The 27,113-nt window shown below is 46.4% G+C and overlaps 1 protein-coding gene across 2 annotated transcripts; it reads right to left on the reverse strand.

Moving 5' to 3' along the window:
• Positions 1-474: 474 nt before the first annotated feature.
• mylk4b (myosin light chain kinase family, member 4b) lies at positions 475-27,113 on the reverse strand. Of its 2 annotated transcripts, XM_068725103.1 has the most exons (14): positions 26,873-27,113; positions 21,732-21,966; positions 7,163-7,244; positions 6,377-6,791; positions 6,022-6,269; positions 5,170-5,275; positions 4,429-4,522; positions 3,693-3,802; positions 3,452-3,593; positions 3,090-3,160; positions 2,849-2,977; positions 2,532-2,763; positions 2,341-2,389; positions 475-2,223 (listed from the first exon to the last, which is right to left on the reverse strand). In XM_068725103.1, the coding sequence occupies exons 1-14, from the start codon at positions 26,935-26,937 to the stop codon at positions 2,213-2,215; spliced, it is 1,989 nt and encodes a 662-aa protein (XP_068581204.1). In that variant the 5' UTR covers positions 26,938-27,113; the 3' UTR covers positions 475-2,212. The 2 variants fall into 2 exon arrangements, with proteins under 2 accessions (XP_068581204.1, XP_068581203.1); XM_068725102.1 differs by lacking the exons at positions 21,732-21,966; positions 26,873-27,113 and adding an exon at positions 8,424-8,995.

Consider the following 27,113-nt stretch of genomic DNA (forward strand, 5'->3'; position numbering starts at 1 on the left):
AAATGTTAACACCGTAGACATTTGAACAAACATCTCATACTGTTGGTTTCTATGTTGGGAACAGTCTCTGTGAAGCAGCTGAGTTTCAGCCCTACATGACCTGGAGACACTGAATGTAAAATAAAGAGCAGAAGACAGTGATGTCCTGCGTTTACTGTAATCACACTCATGTCTCCAAATGCTCACGTATCATGTCACACACACAGCACAACGAGACATACATAAATGTGAGGTTTGAAGTGACGGTGGAACCTCCAGTCGTGGAGATTCAAACTAAAGATCTCCTATGATGACTCAAGTCACGTCGTTACGTGTACATAAATAATAAGTCTTCCTGTACAGTTGTCAGATTGTCAGATTAAATGATGGCGTCAGGATAAAGTAAAGGCCAGGACAGTTATGGAATCTGTCTTAAACTGCTCTTCCAGATTACAGCTGAAAGCCTCCACAGTTGAAAACAAAAAGGACACATGCTTCAGTATTTTCACATTACGCTTTTATTTAATGCCAATGTTTTCATTTTCAGTTTTTATTGTGGAAGCAACGTACTCATTCAGGAAGTGGTGTTTATTACCTATTGAACTAGTTATTAATGTGTGCATATTTTAAATGTTCTTGTTTTCTTCTGCTGATTTGAGAGCGTGGCCATGCATATTAAAAAGAAGAGATCGATCCACTTCAACGCGTGGATAGGCAGTCTCTGTGTGCATGTACAGTTTACAAAACTGAGTACAACTTTCATGCAAATGGTCACACAACTTCAAGTTCTAGTTCCAAAGAAATACACTGTAAGAAACACTGCATATGTTTTCTAGTGTGCTCTATTTATTTGCTTGTTCATATTCTACATGTACTTATGTCGTCATTACACAAGAAAACTTGGAAAAAAGGTATCATAAATTCAAATAAACAAGTATTCAAGATCACAAAGCTGTTCCATTTCTTAATTGGAGCAGCCGACAACTGAGAGATAAACGTTCATCCGACGTCCCGCCGCTTAGAAAGAACGGGAGAGTAACTGATGTCGTCGCAGTATGCTGCAAATCCTGTTTGTCTCCCCTGAAAGAAATCCCATCTTGAAGAAAAGCTTTGCGCTTCAAGTACAGTCTGGTGTTGAACCAGCGAATAAATGAAGATCAGATTCCACTTCAGTCGTTATCGGGAGTCGTTCATAGGTAGTGTTCTGTTGTTCGTTATGCCTTCATGGAAGGTGAGAGGGCTACTGCAAACCGCCGAAGCGAAGGCGAGCTCGTGGCACCGACGCGTACGGAAGGCAGTCCGGTCTACAGTGACAATGTACCAGAAACGTGGGATGAATATGGCTCGAAACAGGAAGTATTCAGTCATTGAGATATCCTCACTTTTCAGGGGAATGAGAGTATGAGGTGTTGTGTTACACACTGTACAAAATAAATTAATGTGCTGTGACTTCAACTGCAACCAAGTTCTACATGTTTTTTTGTTTTTTTAAAACTCTATGCTCAAGAAAGAATTACATTTTATAAGACTTGTAAATTAAAAAGAAAGAAAGAAACAACTTGTATTCACAAAAATATATTAATTGAATAATAGCTTTCGGTCTATATTTTGCTTAATGTTTGCTAAATCTTGTAGAAATAGGACAAAAAGTGCAAAGCATGCAACAAACCAGGACAACATGACAAACTGCTCACTATCAGAGGGAGAATAACGGTGTCCGTTTGGCGCTAAACTGATGATTTTCAGTTTTGCCTTTTCACTACATGTGGAAGTTGTGGAAGTGGCAAATAAATCAGGTCTTCAGTCTCTAATATTTTGGATTCACCGCTGCGATACAGGTCGTTCTAAACACCGCCGTAGAGCGAGCGAGTCCATGCTGGGTCAGTAGGAAGGTTTGTCCTCTGCAGCGAGCACGCTAGCCAGCACGCTAGAAAGCAGGCTAGTCAGCATGCTAGCCAGCAGGCTAGAAAGCAGGCTAGCCAGCGCACTAGAAAGCACGCTAGTCAGCACGCTAGAAAGCACGCTAGCAGATGATTCGTGACTCGACAGCAGCGTTCAAAAAGTCTGTTTTCCTCCCGCGGGCCTCACACTATTCAGGTCAGATCTACAAGCTGCGAAGCTAAGCTAACACGAGGATGCGAGAGTAGTTATCCTGTAGCCATACAGGTACAGCAGCATTGGTCCAGTGTTGAGCTCCATGGGCCCTACATTGTCAAAAGGCATGCTGAGGGCCTCACAGTGTTTCTACAAAGGGAAAGAAGAAAAGGAAGATTTCAGGTTTTAGGTTCGTAAGTAGCCGGATGAGGAAGAAACAATGCTTTAGATTCAGACATGAATCACTAACTAACATATCAGTCTCACCTGTCTGGCTCTCTGGAGAAGGAGCATGCGTGGAGTGGCACTTGTTCTTCTAAAATGAGAGAGGAGCCACTGAATTAGTGCATTGGAGCAATGAACTGTATGAACACTGGTTCGTTTGTTTGTCTATTGGTGCCTTTTGCTGCGGACAGGGAAAGACAGCAGTAATCACGAGAGCTCCGTCTTTACGCTACCTTCTGATTCAAGCGATAGTGCAGACTCCGGTCTGACAGCCAGGGGTGCCTGAGGGACTCTGCGGCGCTCATCCTCCAGCTCTTGCTCTTCACCAGCAGAAGGGTGATGAACTCTTTGGCCTCATCGGAGATGTCCGTAAACTCCTCCTCCTCAAAGTTCCACTGACAGGCCAGGATGTTGTTCAATGTCTCGTTGTCATCGTCCCCCAGAAACGGAGACAAGCCACTGAGCCTGGACCAAGAAGACACAGAGTTACTGTGAGTCTATGTATATATATGTGTGTATATGTATGTGTGAATGAGCATCCACAACTCACAGCATGTAAGTGATGACGCCAAGGCTCCACATGTCAGTGGGGAATGAAACAAACTCATAGTTGATGACTTCAGGGGCTAAAAATTCAGGTGTTCCAAAGTTGACCCTGAGCTTCTCCCTGGGTTTGTACCTGTCAGAGGACAAGCAGAAACATAAGAGCTATATGTGGGGCTCAGAAGGTCCTGTTATGAAAGATGAGAGTTAACAACGATTTACAATGTAAAATAGATGTCATATTGTACCTTCTGGCCAGGCCAAAGTCAATGATTTTAATCTTGTTCGTAGCTCTGCTGACACAGAGAATGTTCTCAGGCTGAAAAGGAACACAAGAGGAGGATTATGAGGAAAGAACAACGATGCGTCCAAGGGCAGTAATACAAAGAGTGGATTTCTCTTCTTCTTGTATGTAAGACCATTAAAACATCACACCAGTGCATGCTACTCTTCAGAATCAAACAATGGATCAATAAATGAACATTCAAGTAGTTGCAGAATGTCCTTGATAATTGGGAACATGGCAACGAGAAAGCTGCTATTGGAGAACTAAATCAGAGGGATACTGCTGATTGTGAGAAGACGAGATTCAAAGTTGAGGTGGGTTTACCTTGAGGTCCAGGTGTAGGATGTACATCTTATGCATGTACTGCAGCCCTTCACAGATCTGGCGTATAAACAGCACCGTGTCCAGCTCCGTCAGGTTGTAGTTCTCATCAATGATGCGGTCGAACAGCTCCCCTCCCTCCACACTACAGAAGCCAGAGCTTGTAAGTTTTGACGAATGAGAACAAATACCGTGCAGCCAGACGAACGCACGTGCCCCCCCCACCCCCCCCACCCTGACTTACTATTCCATGACCAGGATGATGTCATGGCGCGACTCAAAGGCGGCGTACAGCTGGATGAGGTTGGCGTGGCTCAGCTGGTTCATCACCTGGACCTCATTCCTCACCACGTCCTGAGGGACGAGCAGACAAATACGGGTCAATGAAGAACCTGCAGTGTGGTATGGGACACGCACATCATGTGCTGGAAAACCATAGAAGAAGATAGTACGTGTGGAGGGATTTTCGGAGACCTGAGACTGGCAGATGTCACCTTCAGTGTAAAATAGGAGACGCGGTTGTTTTGCCGTTTTATCTTACTTCCCTGTTGTCGCTTTTACAAAGACAGATGGACCTCTCGCTGCTTTCTCATCGACTCTCCTCTCTCTTGAGACTTGTAATGAAGTCCGTTATTGTGTGAGCGACTGTTAATATCAACTGATTTCTTGCAGCTGCTTCAAAGTAAATGCTCTCCACAGAAAAGCTGCTGGTATTAATTTAGTGCAGCTAAATTACACTCGATTTCAGATTTTTAAGCAGAAATGTAGCAGCGCATTGTTTCTAAATGTAGCGCTTGGAACAGTTCAGCATATCTGATGAATGTCGGGGTTGTACCCACATGGATGAATGCACTTATTTTGATTTACTTATAAAGTAAAGTAATGTCAGCTTCTTGACTCTTGCAGTACAAATGCATCCCGATGCCATTGTTAAACATTCTGCCACATATTCAGCATTCATCCACCGATCATTACTGCACCTTCTCTTTCTGGCTCCTGGCTTTGATGATCTTGGCAGCCAACATCAAACCAGACGAGTTCTCTATGCACTTGTGGACTTGTCCAAAACGTCCCCTGATGTAAGGACAGCAAAGCACATAGGTGAGTCAAGCACATAGACACTAGCGGCACAGTAGAAGAAGAACCATCCTACAAATTGGATTTTTTTATTGTCAAATATGGTCAAATATAAAATATTTGCTGGTTCCAGCATCTCAAATAGATAACATTCTGTGTTTTGTATCACGGTAAATTGGATTTTGGATTGTTAGTTGGACAAAACACCCAATTTGAAGACTCTCTCCAGCAACTTGTAATTGTCTGGGAACAATGATTGATTCGTTAAAAAATGGATTCTGAAAATAATTATGAATCATCATAATGGCTCCCTCAGTCGTACAGTAATTAAGGCTATATGCTGTGCCATTATGTCAGTAATTTCAACAACGCGCTTGCGTGCAGAGGGGTAATCTCCAGCTCGAGAGGCAGGATTTAGAACTGGTCTATTACATCAGAGAGGCCCGCTATTTCACAAGAGCCCCTCTGAGGCTCAAAATCAAATGCCCTTTAGAGGGGCAATAAAAAGGTCTTTGAAAAAAACGATTAGGCGTCCCCTTACAGGCTGGGAGACCCTCTGTTATTTCATCAGAGAGGGCCGATGCGTTGAAGTGTCTCCGGCTGTAACCGAGCAAAGTGAAGACAAACATCTCGGAGGTACTCACCCTCCCAGGACCTCGTCTCTGTTGATGGTGTAGTAGGTGGCTATCTGATGGGGTTTGGGAGTCACGATGCGGTGGTCGAAAGGTGCCAACGGTGGAGGGCTGGACTCTGAAGACACCGCAGAGGAAGACAGAGTGAAAGGAAGAAGAGTACGAAACAGAGCCGGAGAAAGAGGCAACATGAAACAAAGCGGATCAAAATAGCAGCGTGCCGATGTCTCATTAGCCGCTCTGACGCTGGAGCGGCCGCGGTGTTGTGACACCGGAGCTGTTTCAAAGTCTGGGGAACGAAAAGTTAAATGTCACCGGCTAACAACCGAGTCGGGCCTGTGTGGAGAGATCGCAGCGCATGAACACGTCACAAAGAGGATTCCTTCCAAACGGGTCCAGAGCCAGGATGTTGGAAAAATACTGAGGCCAGGAGTCCTACATGCATCATTAATGGATACAGTCTGAGTCTGTGTCTGAACCAAAGGCATGTGGTTGGACATTTCATCACTTTAAGATCATTTGTGACTATTTATCTTGTATTTGAATGGAAGTGGTAAGAATGAACGTGTGCATAGAAACACAGAAAGCAGACCCTTTAAACAAAGTTCATGTTGAATTGAATTGAATTAATTTATCAAGCCAGTAAGACATCGGTGTCTATCTTCTATCAACAACAAAAACCTGTTCATATGGTTACATAAAACCATATACATGACAGGATACGACCAAGTTAAGCCAAGGTCTAAACTTCAAAATAAAAGTTGCTCACTAATCAACTAATCCTTATTTTGGCAAAAATAGTTACACACCTGACTCCCAACTAAATTGAAAGTTACACATCTTGTAAAAAACATAATGTCTTACCAATGATGAATTCCTTCGGTGCCGACTCTCCCTCCTCCACCTCCTCCACCTCCTCCACCTCCTCGTCCACCTCTGTCTTTGCGTCGTCAGATTTGGAAGCCCGAGGCTCGTCCCCGTCCTCCGGCTGCCCGTCAGCGCTCTCCACTTCACTGTCTTCCACTCTGCTTTTTTTGAGGTCGTCCTTCACCAGGTCCTCTTCTGTGACGCGACGTTTGCTGCAAGTGGCCACATCGCCGACCTCCTCAGAGCTAAAAGATAAAGAAATAAAGATATATAACACAATATAGACACAGTTATGGTGTCCAGAGTTCTATTCTAAGACAGGAACGAGAGCATGAGATTGTGAGAGGACTACCTCTCCTGCGGTGGGACAGCGGTCTTGCAGAGATCTGCGATGATGCTTGGGGCCTTTTCCGATTTTGACGACTCTTCTTCCTCCCCTTTATGCTTTCTCTCCCCGTCATCCTCCACTTTTCCAGCCCCTTCTTCCGCCTTTTCCTCCTCTTCCTCTTCCTCGGAGTCATCGAAGACACCCTCCTCCGCCTCCTCCTCCGTCTCCTCGGTTGCCTTCTTCCCGTCCTCTGACTGGGCGGCAGAGGTGTGTGGTCCGTCCAGGATCAGCTCCGCCGACTCCTGTCTTCTTCCCCCACTTCCCCTGTCCTCCTCCTTCTGACCGTCAGCCTCGGCCCGTCCGTGGGAATGCTCAGTGTTCTGCCTGTTGAGCTTTTCCACCTGCTCCTGCAGCACAGGCTCATTCTGCACACAAGTGTCTGAACAAAGCAAATAACCACAAGCATACCATCAAAAAACAACCATAAAAATGGATGGCATGGATACGATTTACTCATGATATATATACTAGTGTATATGTTATGCTCACCAGGGGCTCAAGAGGTTGAAAATGCCAAATTTAATTTATAAACAGTGTCACCATTGCATACTTTGTCCACTAGAGAGCACTGACACTCTCACTATAAGTCATGTGTTAATGTTTACAAAAATATCTGCTGATATGTTACTAGATTTCGAATCTAAATTGGCTCAAATAATCCCGTGTTGGTCGGGCTGTAGTCCATATCTCAAAGGATGGAGACGCTGTGTACGTCTTGGGGGTTGAGTGTCATTTCCTGTTTGAGCCTACCTGACGCGTCCGCAGGTCTCCTCTTCTTCTGGGCCTTCGAGCCCTTCAGGCTCAGTTTGGCTTTATCCTTGTCATCCTTTGCCTGGTTGCAGAAAGAAGAACCGAAGATCAAGCGTTAGACAACAGATGTACAAAGTGACAGAGCGTAAAACTTGAGACAGCGTAGTCATACATATGTGTGTGTGTGTGTGTGTGTGTGTGTGTGTGTGTTTTCATTTGCACATCAGGCCAACGTGTGTGTTAGCTCTGCTACGGTTGACCCCGTAACTCCAGCACAGTGTCGGGCGTGATGGATGCCTCCTCCACGTCATCTGTAGCAGACGACATGCCGCACAACACAGGAAACCGGTACACCCCCTCTTTCCCACATCCACAGTGATTAAAGGACCTGAAATAAGTGCAGTATCCATGCATGACACTTTACAGGATGGCAGAAAAGAGGTTCAGGTGATCCCTGCTGCGGGTTCTCTGTTATTCAATATGTCTGATGGGCAAACACTGCTTCTGAATCAGCCGAATTCAAGTTCCGAGATACTCCAACTGACACGCAGACACACGGGGATGTCCTACAAAGACAAGGCAGGAAAAAGCTCGGCGCTCGGCACATTCTCAATATTGCTCCAAGAGATTGAGGAGAACAAACATGCACGATGTGATGCAGACTAGGTGTGGCTTCGGAACCGGCCCGACTAGACTGAGCCTGTGCAGCTGCAGTCCAATCCGCTGCTGCGCTGATAAAGACACCGTTTGGATAAGATAACCGGTCTGAACCCTAACCATTTACACCTCAGTGGCAAATGACAATCACTGCACAAAGGGAAAATCACTTAACATTACAGAGGATGACACGTTGAAGTACAGCAGAGCTAATAATAAGATGTGTGTATCGTCATATCAGAACAATGAGGAATGACTGGCAGTTTGATACTCAAAGAAGGAATCTAAAAGCCTTGTTTACAGATGTACTTCATGTATTTTACTGGCTAAATCTTCAGCTTTTAGAGCCAGCTATTTATTATGTCGCTGCAAACATTGTCACACATTCCATCAAGTGGATTTGCAACCTTTGGAACAGCACTTAATGCATCTGTCGCTATGATCACCATGTAATTAGACCTCTCACTATGTCGACATTGGCGACGCAGCACACAGTAACAGAACCACTGCGAAAACATCGCGCTGCACCTTCCACAAAGTAAAAAAAAAGGATTTTGAGGCAACTTTCTTGCAGGAAAACCTTGCTTGTTGTTAAATCTCTCACCTTCTGGTTGGCCTTCTTCCCGGGCTGTTTGAACAGCAGCTCCACCAGCCTGGAGCTCTTCACTACCTCCCCAATGAAGCAGATCACCTGCTGGGTGCCCTCCACAAGCCTCTCCACCCCGTCCAGCCTGCGCCCCTGACTCTCCATCTGCTCGCTGGCCCTCTCAACGGTCCCATGCAGCTCCCTGCACGCCGCCTGAACCCCGGACCCGCGCCGCCCCCCGTGGCCCTCTTCACGCATCGATGCCAGATCCCGACCTATGCCCCTGACGTCCAGGGACAGGCCGTCCAGCCGGACCAGGACGGTCTGCTGCATGCTGAGCAAGCGCTCCATCTGAGAGCTCAGTGAGTCCATTCGGCTCTCCACGCAGCGCAGGGCGGCATCGTGAGGGGAGCACGGCGATGGCGAGGAGGCTTGGTACTTGTCTGATCCATTAAGGGAGAGCTTCCTTCCACCAGTCTTCTGGCCATGAAGGGGATTTGGATCATAGACTTTGGCTAAAGAGTTGACAAGGCTGGAGCTCATGACTGATTCAAAGCAGGCCTCCTCCCCCCCAAAAGAAAAACCGTTTCACTCACTAATCAAGTGCGTTCACTTTTCACGCGGGCTCGATGGAAGCGGCGACAAAAACCATAATACCGGACAAAGCTACAGGCAGAAGGAAGAGAAGTGGAGGGAGAACAGAGATCTCTCCCTCAACGCTGAGCACTGAGTTGAGTTTTAAGAATAGCAAATGGCTGCACTCCAAATTAAAGCACCCCCCCCCCCCCCCCGAGGACGTCAGGGACTGTAAGTGGCCAGTGATAAGAGCTGAGGGCTCTGGTGTGCAGTTGGGGATTGATGTGGGTTAGGGGGAGATGCTGGAGAGATCGCTATGTGACATTTGAGACACTTCAAAAGCTCTTCAGTCAGGTGTCAGAATCCCAAGAATCTGGGACTGAAATATGACGCCGTAAAAAAACAAACAAATAACATGTACAGCCAATAAAAAAATAAAAAAGAACAGAACAGAAGAGCCCCGGATCTCAAAATGAGGACCGGTGTACACAGTATATTGTGCAAAAACATGGATCTTATTTTCAGATTCCGTACGGGAGTTTATGGTTTTCACATCGTTACATAACAGGAAGTGGGGGTGACAGGTGCGAGGCCCAAAAAAACGCTATTAACCACTTGAACCTCTGTTAAAAGATGAATGCATTGTGGGTATTTCTTAACCTCCTCAAATGCCACACAGCCCTCACAACTGATTCGTTGGGGTGTCAGCAGAACATTGCATACTTGACACAAATTCCCAAGGTCGAGACTTTCACTTGAACGTTAGTTTTTCCCCTTTGTTTGATAAAGAACGGTGTAGAACCAGAGATGTACGGCATGTAGCGAACACCCCGAGGCTGGAATCGAACCTGGGACCTTGCAGTGCGGCGCTCGCTGTGACCGCTCGGCCTATCAAGGCGCCAAATGTTGTATTTAAAATACAAATAGCCTTTTTTGTGGAAAGAAAAACAGGTAAAAGTTGATTTCAGGTTAATTTGAAGAAGCCCGCAAACGTTCCCAATATAGTCCGTGCAACGTGAGGGACAAGACAACGGAAGAAGACAGGAAGCAGGTGATGCCCCTGACACCTGAGAGCTGTTGATACAGAGAGGCTAGTGGGAGAGGAAACTGACTTGCACATGTGTTGTTGCTGAGAGTTAACAGGGACAAACAGACACAAAGACACGTGGACGCTGAGGTCCGTAGACACGAACAGACGCAGGCCATCGGCGCTTGTTGAGACCTGTCTGACTGTGTGCGTCGGCCTCAAGCCTCTCCACGTCTCGGTGCAGCGATATCTGGAGTGGGCAGGGGCGACAAAGCGCCAGCGCTCATATATACCGACACGCATCCGTCAGGAAAAAGCTGACCTACTGTTCCCAGTGCACACGGCTCGTCAGCTGTCGGGTTTAACACTCGTATCCCCCGGTGCCTGTTTACCAGCTGAGGTGAGAATGAAAGAGGACACTACTAATACAGTGCACAGCGCGGAAATGCACTGAGCGGACAAAGGAGATCGCCGATCAGGAAGAGCTTTCACGCTGACCTGGTTAGAAAACACGAATGCAATGTCTTGACATCAGTGCGGTTCCTGTGTACTGCAGCTATCCAGGGATTTAAAGGGCCACTTCACCCAAAATTAGCCTCAAAGTCTGCCACGGGACGGACACACGTCTTTCCAAATACACATATCAGTTTCTAGCCATTATACACAGGATGCCATTGTGGACAGATTTGACTAAAAACTACTTTTATCTCACAATTGCCAGCCAACTGAGTCTCTCTTTCGGACAAAGGAGGTGAGGTATGTGTGAGAAGTACAACATATTCTATTTGGAAGATATGTTGCCGTTCAGCTTTTTGCACTTTTGCGCAAGAGAAACTAAAGGCCACACCCCTCCGCTGTATTTAAGAGCTACCTGGATGAGTAAGTAGCACGATGTAAGCTTTCTGTTGTGTTGTGAGTGAACTGTCCCTTCTATCGCTCTGCAAACTGGTCCATAAAATAAGAGACGTGGACTTAAAAAATATGAATTTATAAGTAGCTGTCAGGACTCTTCAAACGCAAGATAGAATTAACCATAGCAACAGTTGTGCTGATCCATGCAAACCAAACCCATTAACACTTGAAGAGGCATTATTTGCCTTTTTGTTGAACTAGCTATAAACACAACATATTATCACCTTGTAAAATTAGCATTGCAGCATTAGCATTCATTAGTAGTCATGTAAGTCCTCTAAGCTCTGCCTTTGTATCTTACTCTGAAGCTGCTAAACTCGGTGTGTGGTTTGTTCTGCGCAAGTCTTCAAACGATCACATCGTTGGATCCGTTGTTAACATTAAATATTGACTACAAGCAGCTTTAAAACCTGATGAGCCCCATATGGATATTGCTATATTCGCTTTAACCTCATCTGTTATTTTCGTATATATCGGTCTCGCCACACCCACAACACGTGTGAAAAACGTGACAGGTGGCTGATACAATTAAAGAGAGATTTTTGCATGATCCAGCAAAACAGGGGCTACGAAGCGAGCGCTGGGTAAGAAGAGCAGGCAGATGGGTCTGGGTCTGGTGCCGAGGGCCGCGGGGAGGTTTAACTGTACCCCGGTGGACAATCTCTGAAATCCCCCGTCAGAAAAGGTCACACGGTAAGACGAGAGCCGGCGTGGTATAGGAGCACTGTTCAGGAATGAGAGTGACGCCGCCTCGCCGCTCTCTCCCCGCACATATAGAGTTACTCAGCAGAAAGACGCAGACGATACATAACGCTTGTTCTAGTGCCGCAGACCGTCCGGTAATCCCGCGTCGTTGCAGCGCGATGGACCGGACGACATGAATGCAGCAAGCTTTAGCTCAGAGCCACGATAATAGACTCACACCGAAGTCCACATTCAAATCAATGCTGTAGTTTGGCAAGCAAACGCTGAGGTGAAGGCAGTAAGTGGAAGGTAATTAAATGTACTCGAGTTTGGTGCACACTTTCACGTACTTGCATACTTCCATACCTCATGACTCCTCTGCAGTTTGCACCTTTTACGGCACAAGCTTTGCAGAAAAAAACTTCCATCATGTCTTTCATAGAAATTATGAAAGCATGAAGTGTGTTGGCTTCATTTTTGTGACGCCAAATTGGGCCCAGGGTTGTAAAGTAGGCGGGCTCAATAGCTCCTTCCTCACTTCCTACCCCTCTACTTCCGACACACACCCGTGCAGTTCCTGTACAGTTTCTGCATCTAACAGGTTTTTTGTGACGCTAACCCACTGACAGCATCTGTCCAGAGACAGAGAGAAATATCAACACCTGGTAAAGTACACAAAACAAAACCAATGACGCTGTCGCGCAGTGGATTCAAATCTTTACTTATGAGCGTTCACTCACAGAGGAGCACTGCATTCGCAGGGCATGCTTAGTAACAGACTAGACATTTTGGGCAACCTGACAGCAGCTCAGAGACAGCTCTCTGATTCCTGGCATGCTCCAGGGCCCTGGTCCAGCACTGGGGTCCCTGAATCATCCTGGTCCCCCTCACACCCCCCCCAAAATGGCATCCCTGTCCACAAAGGATCCACCGTACCATCGTCGTGACTCACCCTCGCAGCCTTACTGACACCATTGCATTCAAATGACTGCATTCAAAGAGCTCTTGACAACTTGTAGAGCCTGTCTGTCATTCTGCAGGTTCACCACCAGCGGGTCCCCTCGAGCGCCCAACAAAGTGCCAAATACTCGTTGGTAAAGGTGTGAGTGGTGATTGTCTTCTGTATATTCTTTGTTTTATGTCTTGTTGTTAGAAGCAGCTGTATTATAGTTATTAGCAACAGGCTGCTAAGCAGAAACAATATCCTTTTCGTGCACAAATTTGATTTTTTTTTTACCCTTTTTTAGTATCTTTTTCCATAAGTCTGTACATTTTGACTCGTCACAATAGGAAAGACACAGGTGAAACTAATTCCAACAGTGCGTCACTAAGCGTCTCTGAGCTGGCGCCCTCGGAATGAGCTCCACTGAATGGAATGCGGCCGTTTGTAATGTCACCAAACCTGCACGCAGTGACGAGCCGGAATGTCTGCTGTGAAAACAGGTCTATCATGCGATGTACGGTATCTGGGCTACTTGTGACGTCTGTCCAAATATTCAAACGCCATGTTTCTATAGCTGCACTATGACATGAAGTGAAAATATTCAACATGTCATGTCGAGGTCAGGTCACGACTAGAACTCAAATTAAAGCTGTATGCTTTTTAACAGTGCTTGACGATGCAGTATGCAGTGTTCTTAATGGTTTTTGCAAGGCTGAGGAGCTTATTTAAAATGTCTCTTTTCACGCCGTATAATTCCTTTGTGCTTGACGACGAACGTCTGCTGCGTACATGACAACGGAAAGAAGGCCGCGCATTATCTCCGTAGCTCCAGCTGCTGCTTTTCTATCTGACGAATGCGCTTGTGTCGCCACCGGCCGATGACAGTCTGTTCTTTCACAGTTCCGCTGCGGCGATAACGTTGGTCCGGCTCCCTCTCTTGAGGCCTTGGACGGACGCGAAGAGATTCCTTTCATGGAAAAGAGGTGCTGCGTGACGTCAGCAACGCGTGTGTCTATAGGCTGTGTGTGTGTGTGTGTGTGTGTGTGTGTGTGTGTGTGTGTGTGTGTGCTGGGGAGGGCGATCGGGCCTGTAAATATGTTACATGAGCACCACAAGTATGTGCACAGACTCTAAATGCATGCGCAGCAACCACTTCCCTCGGTTAACCTGAGCTGTTATATAACGTGAAGGCAACTGGGCGGGGTCCGGTGTTTGAAAGGGGATTCAAGATAAATGGTGACCCCTGACCTCGTGGAATGACTGTCATGACTGGTGACCCCCCCCCCCCTCCCCCAAACACACACGCAAACACATACTTTCAAGAAATCAGCAGGGCTTAGTGGAGAATTTAGGCGGAGGATCTTGTGTCTCCCGCTGTCTCTCAGTGTCACGGTGTCAACACAAACTGGTGGTGTGAAGCTGCAACATGATTAAAATTATATCTAAACATTTACTTCAACAAGGTAAATTATTGATACGAAAGCTATTAACGGGCCTTCAATAATAATGTGGAGGTCAGAGTCCAGGAACTCAAGTCCTGTGTTTTACGGAGTTTATAACTTCAAGTGCAAGTAAGAGAGTGAAAATCAATGACAATCAGATAAATTAAACAAATACATAAATATATTACCGGAATTATCCATTAATGTATTAATCTGTAATTATTGCTTACTCTGTTCATAATTGACTGCGTTTGTTTATCTAGAAATAAATTGCGTGGGAATCTGCTGCATGATATTTAAGTTGCATACATGTATTGCACTTGTTTGTAGTGCACACTAGCTTAACTTTGACTGTAAAAGGTCCAACATGATGTTCCTTGAATAATGGTCCACCTAAGGAAAGATGCAAAACATCTAAACATCTGGTAGGATTCACAAAACTGTCTGCAGCCACGTAAAGTGTATACGTTTATGGAAGATTGAAGAGTAAATGAACTAAAACATGCTAAATCATCAGCAGGCTTTTTGGTGCTGTAATTATAAGGAAGGTGCATTTCTGTCTCGCTGCCACAGGGTGGCAGAAGAGAGCCACCGACCCGCGGGTCCTCTTCTAACGTGCTGATGACTTCCTGTGTGGATCGGGAAGCAGCAATAGGATTGCGTTGGAGCGTCACGCCCAGCTGTTCTCTGGTTACCTTGAACTCTGACCCACTAACCCCCAACGCACAACATGTGATCTCACAAATACTCAGTGTTTGCAATGTATGATGACAGATCATAAACACCCAACGGTGTGTCTTTATGTCTGTCCTCAAAGGCTATTCAGCTTCGCGTCCTCCTGCTCTCGGTCGCTACATCTGCACTCTCCAAGGAACGATTCATTTAGGAAAATCAACTTGTCTGATTATCATTTATCATTGCTGTAGAAATCGGTCCTACGCTTATACGCAACAGAACACAGTATAAATACAGTGATGTGTGCAGACACAAACAGCTGTTAAAGCCGACATCACAAACAGACGTGGTTCTGAGGAAAGGGCGTCTCATTGTGAGGGAAACGTGGACACAATTAAGAGACTTGGGATGCACCCATAGTCGCCTCACACCCACATCCAGACACTTCCTGTTCCCAGTTTCCTCGTCGGCCCATTTCCATTACTTCCCTGACGTAGCGGCTGTATTCTAGTATCTGAAGCCTGGGATCTGAACCTCGCATGATCTTGTTGGACTCTAGATGTTACCCTTGTCCGCCTCATGTTTCCTCAAGCCTTTGAGCCTTTTACACGCTCAGTAAATCCCAGAACTTTGGACCACCAGCCATGAGTCTTGTGTTGCTTTCTTTTTTTTGGAGATGTTTTATCGGCTCAGTGTATCATTATGCCTGATGTCAGATGGAAGACTGTCGTCCGTGCTCTGAATGTCTGTAACACCAGCATGAGGGAGAAGCTTGGCTCTCGGCACACGTGGGACACACAGTGACCTTTTCAACATTAAGAAAATGCTCTTAACCCAGAAATATTTGGCTTTCATTTCATATATTTAATATTAATCTAACCTAATAATTAAATGGCCAGCAAGCACTTGTGTGCTGTGTGTGTGTGTGTGTGTGTGTGTGTGTTAGGTCCCGCCATGATGCATCAGCACTGGGCTGGTAACGAGTTGAAAGCGGACACCGCCCGAGAGGCCGGAGAGGCGAAAACAGCACATTCCCCCGGAGTCCTCATACCAGAGAGACACACAGGGAGAACCACGGAGCCAGCAGAGCGGAGGACTGAAGGTCTGAATGAAACGTGGACCTTGAACCACTGTAGCACCGTACAGATCTACAGCCAGGGCCAGCCACACAAATACAGCAGGCGTCATGTATGTCAAGCAGAAATGCTGTAACTGTGGGAAAACTGTCCTGAGTACAGTATAAATGAATACAAATGAGTTTGCTCATAGGAATCATTGGACAGATTTTTATGCTTTTTCTGCACATAAATTCCAGTCTTATCAATACTCCTCCTTTCAGCAGAAAGCACTTCAAATGAAAGACTTGAGATAGTGTATTTTTGAAATGTTGTGATAATAAAGATCACACTAATATGTGGCCGTCTTCATCTTTTTGAATTCTTTAATCCAGCACATGAAGCTAGCGCTGGCTCTGATCCCCCGTCCCTCCTTTGTTTGTGTGCTAATTCCGTCCAAGTCATGTGAGTCGGTGTGAGAGTCCGGGGCAGGAGAAGCCCTTGTCACGTTAGTCACGTTAACACGAGCCACACTCTAAACGGTCCTGAGCCTCGCACAGAACCGTTTGTTTGTGTTCTGTATATGTGGCTCCGATCAGACAACGGTGAACCGCTCTTCTTTAATGTTAATTATTGTTTCAGTTTTAAGACCAAACGCTTGTTCACGTCACCAATCCATAAATGACACAAAACTACAAATACAGTGCAAACATAAAACATAAAACTTAAATATAATATTTACTGTAATCTGGATGAGGAGGATGACTGGTAATGCTACACTAGTAGCTGTTTGATATGCAAACCCTTTATTTGATTAAAGAAGCTGTTACTTTAAAAGTGTTGTTTCAGAATCAAGTAGTTCAGTTCAGTTGAATCATGAACGTCTGTGTTGCATGAAAACAAACAGAAGAGCTCAAACAGAAGAGCTCAAACAGAAGAGTTTCAACAGAAGAGTTTCAACAGAAGAGTTTCAACAGAAGAGCTCAAACAGAAGAGCTCAAACAGAAGAGTTTAAACAGAAGAGTTTAAACAGAAGAGCTCAAACAGAAGAGTTTAAACAGAAGAGTTTAAACAGAAGAGTTTAAACAGAAGAGCTCAAACAGAAGAGTTTAAACAGAAGAGTTTAAACAGAAGAGCTCAAACAGAAGAGTTTAAACAGAAGAGTTTAAACAGAAGAGCTCAAACAGAAGAGTTTAAACAGAAGAGTTTAAACAGAAGAGCTCAAACAGAAGAGTTTAAACAGAAGAGTTTAAACAGAAGAGTTTAAACAGAAGAGCTCAAACAGAAGAGTTTAAACAGAAGAGTTTAAACAGAAGAGCTCAAACAGAAGAGTTTAAACAGAAGAGCTCAAACAGAAGAGCTCAAACAGAAGAGTTTAAACAGAAGAGTTTAAACAGAAGAGCTCAAACAGAAGAGCTTAAACAGATGTCGTTCTCTGAACCCACAGAGATTCACAGAAGCGTGGGCTTTACTTCCTGGTCGACGTTTTACTGACGCTGTCGCTCTGTTTCTTCCGCAGGCCGGCGTTTTGTGTCTAAACCCGCAGTTGAAGCAGAAAATCCCTCCCAGAGATGAATTCAGGTTAGTGGAGCTTTGGCATGAATGAAACATGGCGACAGAAATCGAGTTTAAAGGAAGTTAACTGAAAGTCGGCTGAGGAAAACGGGGTCGTTTCAGCACCTTGGACAGAGCTCACCTAACCAGGTTTAACCTGTTCCGCAGCCAGGTTTCAACTTGACCTCAGATCAGTCTGATCTACGATAGGATCACCACGGATTCACCTTACAACCAACATGACATCGCAGCATGTTGACACGTTTGGACTGAACTGTCCAGCGTTGCAGAAATGATAAATAGGCCGCTGTCAGCGGAGACAAGAGTCCAATAAAAGGTTATTGAGCTGACGGGCTTTAACTGCTCGAAGCACCGCAGCTCTCACGCTTTACGAGGACTCGGTTACATTTGCCTCGCTCTGAATTATGTTAACATAATGAATGCGGTGCGCCGAGCCTGGAGGCCAGGGTTTCGAGTGAACGGAGCGCTAGTGAACAGAACTCGGATGTCACCGCCGGTGACGAGTGTGACGCATGAGAGGTGACGTTATGTTTTCCACTGGCTCTCCCGCGCTGGCTACGGATGGATGCTTCACTTGCCAAAAAAACTTGCCAACTGTTGTTGCATTGCTTTGTCAAAGCGACAATGTTCAGCTCAACTTCAGCAGCTCAAGCCAAACAGCAGAGCTGATCCAGATGACAGGGATACCTGAGCTGAAGAGTTCCACTGCCAGTATACAGTAAATTCCTGGAAAACAGCTGTAGTCCGCATGCACACCGAGTCAGCAATGCTCTACATTATCCCGGGGTGAAGACCAGTTCTGAGGGGCGATAGCCTGTTTACATTACCAGAAACACAAATCCTCTTCTCGGAGTGAAAGCAGAAACCAGACCGCCCGCAGATAAAACCAGCATTGCTGAGCTCAGACTTGTCCAGGGTCTTCTTTCCAAAGTCAAAGATGTGATGATCGAGCCATCCTGCATGCAGTGTGTCCAGCTACCGCTCTGCTGCAGCAGCCAGAGTACGGAGGCCTAGCTGCAGCAAGGTAGTGATTTAGAAAGTAGTCATGTCTTCCAATGCTTCCAGTCCTCTAAATCTGTTAACTGACTATCAATGGAAACGTTTTTCACGTACTTAAACTTAATAAAAAATAAAAATAGGACGAGGCCTGAGCTGACGGAAGTGCCTGTAGCTGTAATCTGGATCAACATCCTCTGAGGCTCAGGGGTAGAGCGGGTCGTCCTTTAAGCAGAAGACCGGCAGTTTGATTTCTGTTCGCCATCAGTGTGTGAATGTGTGTGTGTGTGTGTGTGTGTGTGTGTGTGTGTGTGTGTGTGTGTGTGTGTGTGGATGTGGACATGTAGTGTACAGCGCTTTGGGTGATCGTAAGATTAGTCCTAGTCCGTCGTTCCTCTGCATGACTTTCTGCTAAATTTCATTTGAATCTGTTAACAAACACGAACACACAACCTGCATGAAGGCAAAAAAGCACCAGCTGTGAAAGTGACAGAAAAGAGAAACTACAGTTTGAATTCCTTGGGCATTAAGGCAGCATGTGATGATAATGTGAGGACATCCATTACTTCATTTCCGGTTCACGCGGGGCCTTGTCGGGCTCAGCCTTAATCCTCGACATGACAGCAGGGTACAATAAACACATTCTCCTGCTCACATGTAGCGCAGGCGCACGCCGACACCTCCTCCCGCCGTGTTTACCTGTACGTCTGCAGAAGGTCTGGTCCTTCCCCTCCTCTTGGCGGAGAATAATTTCCACAGCCGTCCCCACAGGAAAGTGGCCACCAGACACACACTCCCTAATATCCAAATATCTTTATCCCTCAGGACGCTCTCCATGATGGAAGCCTTCCCTCTTCCCGCCCCTGCTTGTCCCTGCCTGCGTTTCCTCTCTCACCCTTGTGGGCGAATCAGGTCTCAGGTGCAGAGGCAACGAGTTGTCGACATGGGGCGCCTCGGCGGCCGTCGATTAACAGATAGTCAGGCTCCTGCGGCTGTGCATTGGATACTCAGCCTCTCGCTCGCTGCAGACTCGGACGAGAACAGGGAGTCGTTGCCGTGTGAGCCACCTGCCCACCGAGCCAACCATTCACCCGCCACCCGGCTTCCTCCCATGCCTCCCACCCCGGGACCTAAAAGGAGAGAACATGCCGTCTCCGAGACGAGAACGGGACAGGTGGTGTTGGGTTCGGGTTGTCGTTGCCGTACGCAGAATCACACGCTGGCATGTTAGTGAGACCCCGGCGGTATCCTTTAACTTCGGACGCAGCACTTGACGCGCGCATGCGTGCTCCTAAGTATAACTGTCAGGCAGTCCCTTCTGTTCCTCCACACCTCACTAAACGGACGCGAGCGCGTCGTGCGCACGCGTCCTTGCAGACGCCTGCGTCTGTGAGGCGTCTGGTTGGTCCTCTCTGTGAAATGTTGGGGGTGTAAAGTAAAGAATTACAGAGAGGGAGATACAAATGAATAGCTAAGTTCTGATATTAAATATGAAAAACAACTGTTGCTGCTCTTATTTCTGTTCAGTACACGCCACCGGTACCCAGTACAGATCCTCTCCAGTCGTGCTGTCAGCAGCACAGTTTCCTTTTTGGACTTTAAGTGTGTGAGCGGCAGCTATCCGTCTGGATGGCACCAGAGGATTTATCCTGCATGGTGGAATGAAACCACTGTAGTCGGATCAGATGCCAGATGTGTGACGCTGGTGCCTTTACACCTCCCTTCAAGAGAAGACACATGTGCTCAACCTCAGGAAGTCAAAATGTGATTCTGTCACCATGTTACTGTAGAGAGGTAGTGGCTGAGTAATTCTACAGAGAACACGTTTCATACTTCAAATAAAAAAAGATTTTTTCGGCTTCCCATTTTTAGCAGATTGTCAGAAAAATTATAGCTCCAAAAAATTCTGCAGCATGCCAAAAACAAGCTTGATTTAACAAGCAGCAACAGGTGTGTGTGTGTGTGTGTGTGTGTGTGTGTGGGGGGGGGGTTACAGTCAAAGTGGTTACAGAGCAGGACTCCCGGGAGGCCCAAATATTCCCAAGAGGGAATCTGAGGAGAACTCCTGTGACAGCGTTTGTTAATGAAGCCGGTGGATCTGGTGGCTGACCCGCATGTCGGTGACGTGTGGACCGGCGTCTAGCAGTCAAACTAGGAGGGAGGGACGGAGGACAGAAAAGCTGAAAAGCGTAAGTAAAGTGGTGGAGCAAAGGTGCAGCTGAGGTCAGAGTTCAGACACAGAGAGCTATTCGCTGGGCGCTGTGATGGGCCGAGGATCTTAAATTACACACGGTGCCTCTCGTGTAACTGGGACGTTTCCCTCGGCGTTCCCTGAAAGCACCACTGACGAGTAGTCGGACACGACAGACGATAGATGAACCAAATGCTCAACATAATATAAAAGCTCTGGTCTGTTCTCCACTCTTACAGTAGCTGCTGTCGGATCAAACAGAACCTCACAGGCTCTCATGCTACTTCAGGTTACTTTTGATAAACTTCTGAACTGTGGAACTTATGATAATGACTTGTACAAATGTAATTTTATTTAAAAAGGGAGCGATCCAACAACGAGTAAAACAAAATATACCACCCGGCAACTAGTATATGTGTATATATATATATATATATATATATATATATTACCATTAAATACAGTTTAAGATTACCTCTTCTCTGGACGCTGCCTGACTTTAACTGTAAATCATACCAGAGTGTAAGGCCTCCGCGTTCATTCTCCAGAATGTGCAAAGCAAACTGGCCCAGGGTCGCCATCTTGTGGCAACTGGATCCGTGTGCGTTGACCAAGCGCCAAAACATTCACGTCGGTCTGTGGGTTTCACCGTGCGTCTGTGTGTGTGTCTGTGAGTTGAGACAGGTCCAAACAGACTAAGAGACATTAACAGACCTGCAGCTCCCTCTAGTGAGCTCGTCGTGTCCCACCTGTCGGGGCATGTTGTGTCTGCAGACAGGTGCAGAGAGGACCAGAATAGTCCGTGGTGGTTTATTTCAGGTCCCTTCTTCCTCCCCTCTGCACAGACTGCTGATTGTGGCTCAGCTTGAACACATGGCAGCTTTGCCATCAGGGGGCACAATAGTGTTACAGAGTCATGTAATCTCGCTCTCATAAATACCGGCTGTATGACGGACCTGAAAAAGCCCACCTAATTCAATAACTCATTAATTGTTATGTAGTTTTCAAACACCGGATTTAGAGAATCATACTGGATTTTGAAGTAGATATGGCAGCAGAGTTAATGTTCAGGTCAGGTGTATCAGTTTGTAAGGATGTGTTCTACCTCGTGTCTCTGGAGGAGGAGGTTAGAAGGAGGAAGGTTAACAGGAAGTACTCGGGGGAGTAAAAGGAAAGCTCTCCGTGTTTCTAGGAATCACAGACGCTCGACGCCACTTGAAGGCAGCGCATGTTACCTGCTGGTTTCCTACCTCCATCTCCTCGTGCTTGAGCTCCCAGAAGCAGCGCATGGTCTCCACCTTCTCCAGGTGTCGGTAGAAGGCCAGTCGGCCCAGACGGAGGCTGTTGCTGCGGTTGCGGATGGCCTTCAGCCCCTCCATCTTCTCAACGATGGGGGACATGGGTATCGGCGGCGGTACGGCAGAAGAATGGAGTCTGACGTTCTTCTTCCCAGAAACCGAGTCATTGCACAGAGTCTTGTCTGACCTGAAATTACAACAAGCAGAAGGTCTAAACATCACTTACATCCAGCCTCTTCTGCTGTTCCTGCTTGACGAGTAAACTGATGGGCATTTAACCTAATTATTGACAGAGAAACTAGTTTGCTGAATAATTGATGATTAAATAACAGAAAAAAAAGAATGAAAGTAATATTTTATTAGAGCCATATTTAATAGAGACAATTAAGAAACAATAAACTAACCAGATAGGGATGATTTTGACAGTGAATTACCTGAAAAATCAATGTGCTGCTTTGCGTTGATGTTATGTGTACAGCTCCTGTAAATCCGACAGGATTGCCGTAAAGCAGTCCTGTTGCAACATTGCGTTCACTTGCCTAATGCAACCATTGCAATTAAAGAGATTGCTGCCCAGTTATAAACCATACAGCAAGATCTCTCGCCTAATCTAATTGGCCAACTCTAAGCTGCACTGTTGAATTTGCAGCGCACACCCAAGGCTCGGACCCGGCCCTCCAGTGGGCAGCGGGAGCTCTGATCCAAGTGGGATGACTGATGACGGGGCGAAGAAATCCACCCTGACGCCCGCTGCCGACAGCTGGCTTTCTGCTTCTCTCTACCTGGTGAGCCTCTGGGGGGAGTCATGGAAGATCACTGGGGATATTTATACCTCCAGAGTGGAAACCTTCCTGCCTTTTGCTTGACAATTACAGGGAGGTCAGGGCGTCTGTCGTTTCAGCACGGCGCATGAATCCGACTGTGTGCTGCAGCCAGGGCTGTTCTTCAGCATCTCAGGGTAGGATTTCAACTGCAGCGCTAAAACCAGAACACCTGTCGCTGTTATTTATGTTGGACTTTTTACATTTACACAGTCTATAGTTTATGTTTTTATCGCTTTTATTCATTTACTTTCCCATGGAGGGAATGGAGACGCACCAACTGTGCAGATCCACATTGTCGATTAAAAGGCGCATCGAGATACAAGAATAAAGTAAAAACAATGCAAATGTTGTACAAAGTTGTGTGGAAAAGATCAAAGCGTTTTTACTACACAAGGCAAGTTTCTAACATGAATATTTGTGCAGACTCGCGAGAGGCCTGATCACCCATCAGACCACGTTACACTTCTTTACAAAGCTCTCATTAATTACATTCTGCAACTTCCAGATGTTGAACAGATTTACAGAGGAGTTGATTGTTCAGACTTCACTACATTACAAAGTTACGCTACTATTAACTTCACTACATGCAAATGAAGCAGACTCATTTTGCAGAATAAAGTGTCATATTGAATATTACTACTACAGTGAAATCAATATTTTCAACTTGTTAAGCTGTAACAGTCTCAGTTTTTTCCCAAATCTTTCACTCCGATACATGTTCCAGGAACATGTTTATAATAACTTTGATATATATTGAAGTACATCTATCTGGTAATACATACAGTGATCTTTAGTTCTCTAGGAGTACATTTGAATGCAGGTGTTTTGTAGTATTTATATATATATATATATATATATATTACTGCTTTTACGTAGTAAAAGAGCTGAGTACTTCCTCCACCACTCACTGTGGGACACGACAGGTGTTCAACCTGACCACCGCCCAGCTCCTTCTTTTAAATCCAGCATTTTGAGGAAAGGTCTCAACACCTCATGCCTGTTGTGACGGTGTCAGCTGGAGCTGAGATGACCCACGGCCCTGGAGGCCTGATACTCCTGAGAGGCTGTGTGACTTTAAAGGGCTTTATTTTGGGTGCTCCGCTGCAATGGGGGGGCGAGGGTCGGGGGGGGGGGGGGGGCGCTATCACCAGAAATGGACCGTTGGAAAACCGTTAGGAGGCCGGAGCTGTCACGACGCTTGTTGTCGGACGGGAATTAAAGCTGAACAGATTGCTTTCCATTGTGGTCACGTTGACTCATTGCAGTTGTTGCTTTAACCCCCCCCCCCCCCCCCCCCCCCCCCCCCCCCCCGCCTTACATAAGGGTATTGTCTCCAGTATGCGACTGTGTTTTATTTGTTCATGCGTGCCAGTAGTCCGAGCGATGCTGTAGTTTTGTGTATGTTTACTTTGCTTGGCGGCCCTTGGTAATCCCCCTCTATAAAAACGGCAGGGGGGGTGGGGGGGGGGTGGGGGTTCCTATCTGTCTTCTCCATCATAATCCCTCCATGTAACTGATAGGAAGCCCCGCATGCGTCTCATAACTCTTAAAGTAGCAATGAATCACGGAGGCCCAAGAAGACTGGGTAAGTCCTCGAGTGTATGTTTAGATGAGTAAAAAGAACGGGGGGGGGGTTCAATCAATCAATCAAAAGCCCCTTATATGCAAAATGATGAGAGGAAGCATGTACATATTCCAAGATCTATTTATACTGGTTGTCAATGGGGGGATTGAAACCATATGCACAGCAAGCGCTGATTAGGACGGCCACGCTAATGGGAGGGGGACAGCGTCACGATGTGTTTGGCACGGCTGAATTATTTCTCCGTGTTTCAGGTTCTGTGGCCAAATGCTGCGTCAAAGTCTGTACAGAGCTTAGTGTAAAAGGCTAATTGTACGAGCTGGGCACAAAGGAGAGCGTTGAAAAGAGAGAGAGAGAGGCGCTCACCGTAGGAGACGGTAGCAACAGGTGACAGTACAGCGTGTCACTCTGTACGCCGTGTGAAGGACAATAGACCGGTTATCAGGCCCCGCAAGAACAACGCCTGCTCCCATTAGAACTGAGGCAACTGTCTTACTTCCTGTCTGCGGTAGCGAAATGCGAATCATACTTTATTTATTTTTACTTAGTATTTATTTGGATCTGGCACAGCCGGGGGCCCTGCCAGCCCTGATCTGACCCGGTGTGGAATAACAAGCCAGACTTGAATATTGCACAATGACTTGGGGGGGGGGGGGGGGGGGGTGAGCTAGTTCCGCCTAGTCAACATTTCATGTAGCATATTCCCGAAAATGAAAATCTATATGGATCGCCTCTGCTCCTGCTTTTTATCCGCCGCTGGGTAGACAGTTGTTGCGGTCGCTCTCAGCTTAGAGAACAGTAAGTGGCGAGGGGAGACATCGCTTGTGTTGCGTTCATGTGTACATGCGTCCGTATATATATATACTTAAAATATGGCCTACGTCTGCTAGGGATTGGTTGTTGAATGCGAGCATGGTGGAGAATCAGCAGGGCAGATTAGGGGTCTTTTTTAGGGATCAGGCCAGGACCGAGAGCCTTAGTCTCAGACGGCCTGAGTGGACGGTCTTCAGCCCGGGGTGCTATCTCTCTCTCAGGGGCCTCTGTTGTCCTGGTTTAGTAGTCGCATGGAAACAGCCATCAGAGCCTATAAACCACAGGAATGTGGGGGAGGTGTCTCTGAGTGCGTGTATGGAGAAGAGAATAGACCAACAGGACAATATCATCCAAGCGAAGACAAACCTCGACTCAGTCAAAGTAAGCGAAGCTCTTAAATATAGGAACCAGAAGTCAGTAAAACACAGTAAACGCGTGTGTGAGGTCAAAGGACTTGTAAAGAGGCCTGGAGTGGAGATCTCCAAAGTCCCTCTGCTGAAGGAAACGCTGCTCAACTGCAACCTCGCCAGAATAAAAGGACATTACTTAACATATTTCCCAGTCTGCACTCCTCCATTAGTGGGGATACTCAAGTGACCGCAGGCACTTCTTAAATGAATAGGCATCAAATTAAACGAGTTGACACCGTCACGATAATATCAAGTGATCAACAGGTTTATTTTCCCCGACTAAACTTCGCATTCCCTCCTTCACAGCCTGCCAGCTCGCTGCGGCTTTCACCGCGGCCGGAGCCAAGTCCTGATCAAAGTATCGCTGCCGTCGCTCCCCGGAGTGTCCGATGCAAATAGCTGGACTTGAGGATGTTCTCTCAGGACGCGACCAAATTGCTAAGGAACCCGGGGCGACCCTGAAACTCTGCTGCTGTAAACACCCTACGCAAAATCAACACGAGATGAGTACAGTGACTCCCTACGGGCTTCTCAGAAAAACGACTCTGGAAGGTCATCGCGCTGGATCTTCTGCACGCAAACACACGGACACAAGCTGTGTGTACAGTTTACACACACACACACACACACACACACACACTCGCTCATTCGTGTCCTAACGGGCATATATTTGGTGCCAGCAGCCCTTCCAATCCGTCACTCTGACAACAGCTCGGCAGCCTCTGCAGAAGAGTGTAACTGTAGAGTTACTCTATGTACTTTCCCGTTTCGCCAAGAACAAAGCAGAGTCCTTATTTTAGTCCACAGCAGATAGAGTTGCTTTCTGCTTTGCTCCAAAATCATGTCAGAACCGGCGATGAGCTAAAATAAACTGTTTTTTTTGTCATTTTTTTATTCTTGTTCTTGATTCTTGTTCTTGTCCAGCTTGTTGAGCTGTTGCACATGAATGTAATAACACAACCCTGAAGGCGTGATATGGGAGGTCTTGTTTGATGACTTTGAAAATGATAATGCCAAAGAGCGCCTCGGTAGCTGAGTGGTTACAGCGTACGCTGCATAACTGCAACGTACAGAGTTTGTTTTCTGGCCTTTTTGGGCCTTTTACTCCTCCACCAACACCCCCCCCCCCCCAAAAAAAAAACAACGTTCAGATTTCAGGTACTTTTGATTTTGTCTTTAAATTCAACATATTTAAAATATGATCTCAGTAGTAGTTTTATTTCAAGCCAAGCTCAGGGTAAATGTGCGCTGAGTAAATCAGTAAGCCCGGTAACGGCGGCCTGCTCTGTGCGTAACTGATACCACAGGAGGAGAGGGTGTTAGAATTCAAAACATGGTCATTATGAAAGTTTAAGACTGCTTTACATTTCTGAGGATAGTCAGTGTAGGCAGGTCACAAATATCTATTTCAATCAATTAGCGACGGAGAAAATATCGATCGCATAGTTGCAGCAGGAGACTCACCCTCGGTAGTTGGGCACATTGGCAATCACCAAAATCTTCTTCTCCTTTCCGCCCATGTCTCTCATGGGTGTGATGGAGTCAGACGCTCCAGGTTCCCTCTCTTCCTCCACCGGTTGGTGTTTTTTAGATCCTGGCGCCGGATGCTCTCTTCCTACGCTCACCAGCCGGCCGGGGGGGCAAACTGATCCAGTGTGACAGGCAGACGGATCAGGAGAGACGGCTCATTGGGAATCTCCGGCTG

The sequence above is a fragment of the Cebidichthys violaceus genome, unplaced genomic scaffold (assembly GCF_023349555.1).
Source record: "Cebidichthys violaceus isolate CVI_PGR_0920_01 unplaced genomic scaffold, fCebVio1.0.p SCAF_33, whole genome shotgun sequence".
Taxonomy (NCBI): Eukaryota; Metazoa; Chordata; class Actinopteri; order Perciformes; family Stichaeidae; genus Cebidichthys; species Cebidichthys violaceus.

What these genes read in the sequence shown, in the direction of transcription:
- mylk4b (XM_068725102.1), bottom strand. Translation starts at nt 8,948, where the DNA reads ATGAGCTCCAGCCTTGTCAACTCTTTAGCCAAAGTCTATGATCCAAAT. An exon ending in GGAAGAAGGCCAACCAGAAG is followed by an intron (nt 7,245 to 8,423) that starts GTGAGAGATTTA and finishes TTCTGCAACCAG; the next exon opens with GCAAAGGATGACAAGGATAA. An exon ending in TCCTACACCTGGACCTCAAG is followed by an intron (nt 3,161 to 3,451) that starts GTAAACCCACCT and finishes GTTCCTTTTCAG; the next exon opens with CCTGAGAACATTCTCTGTGT.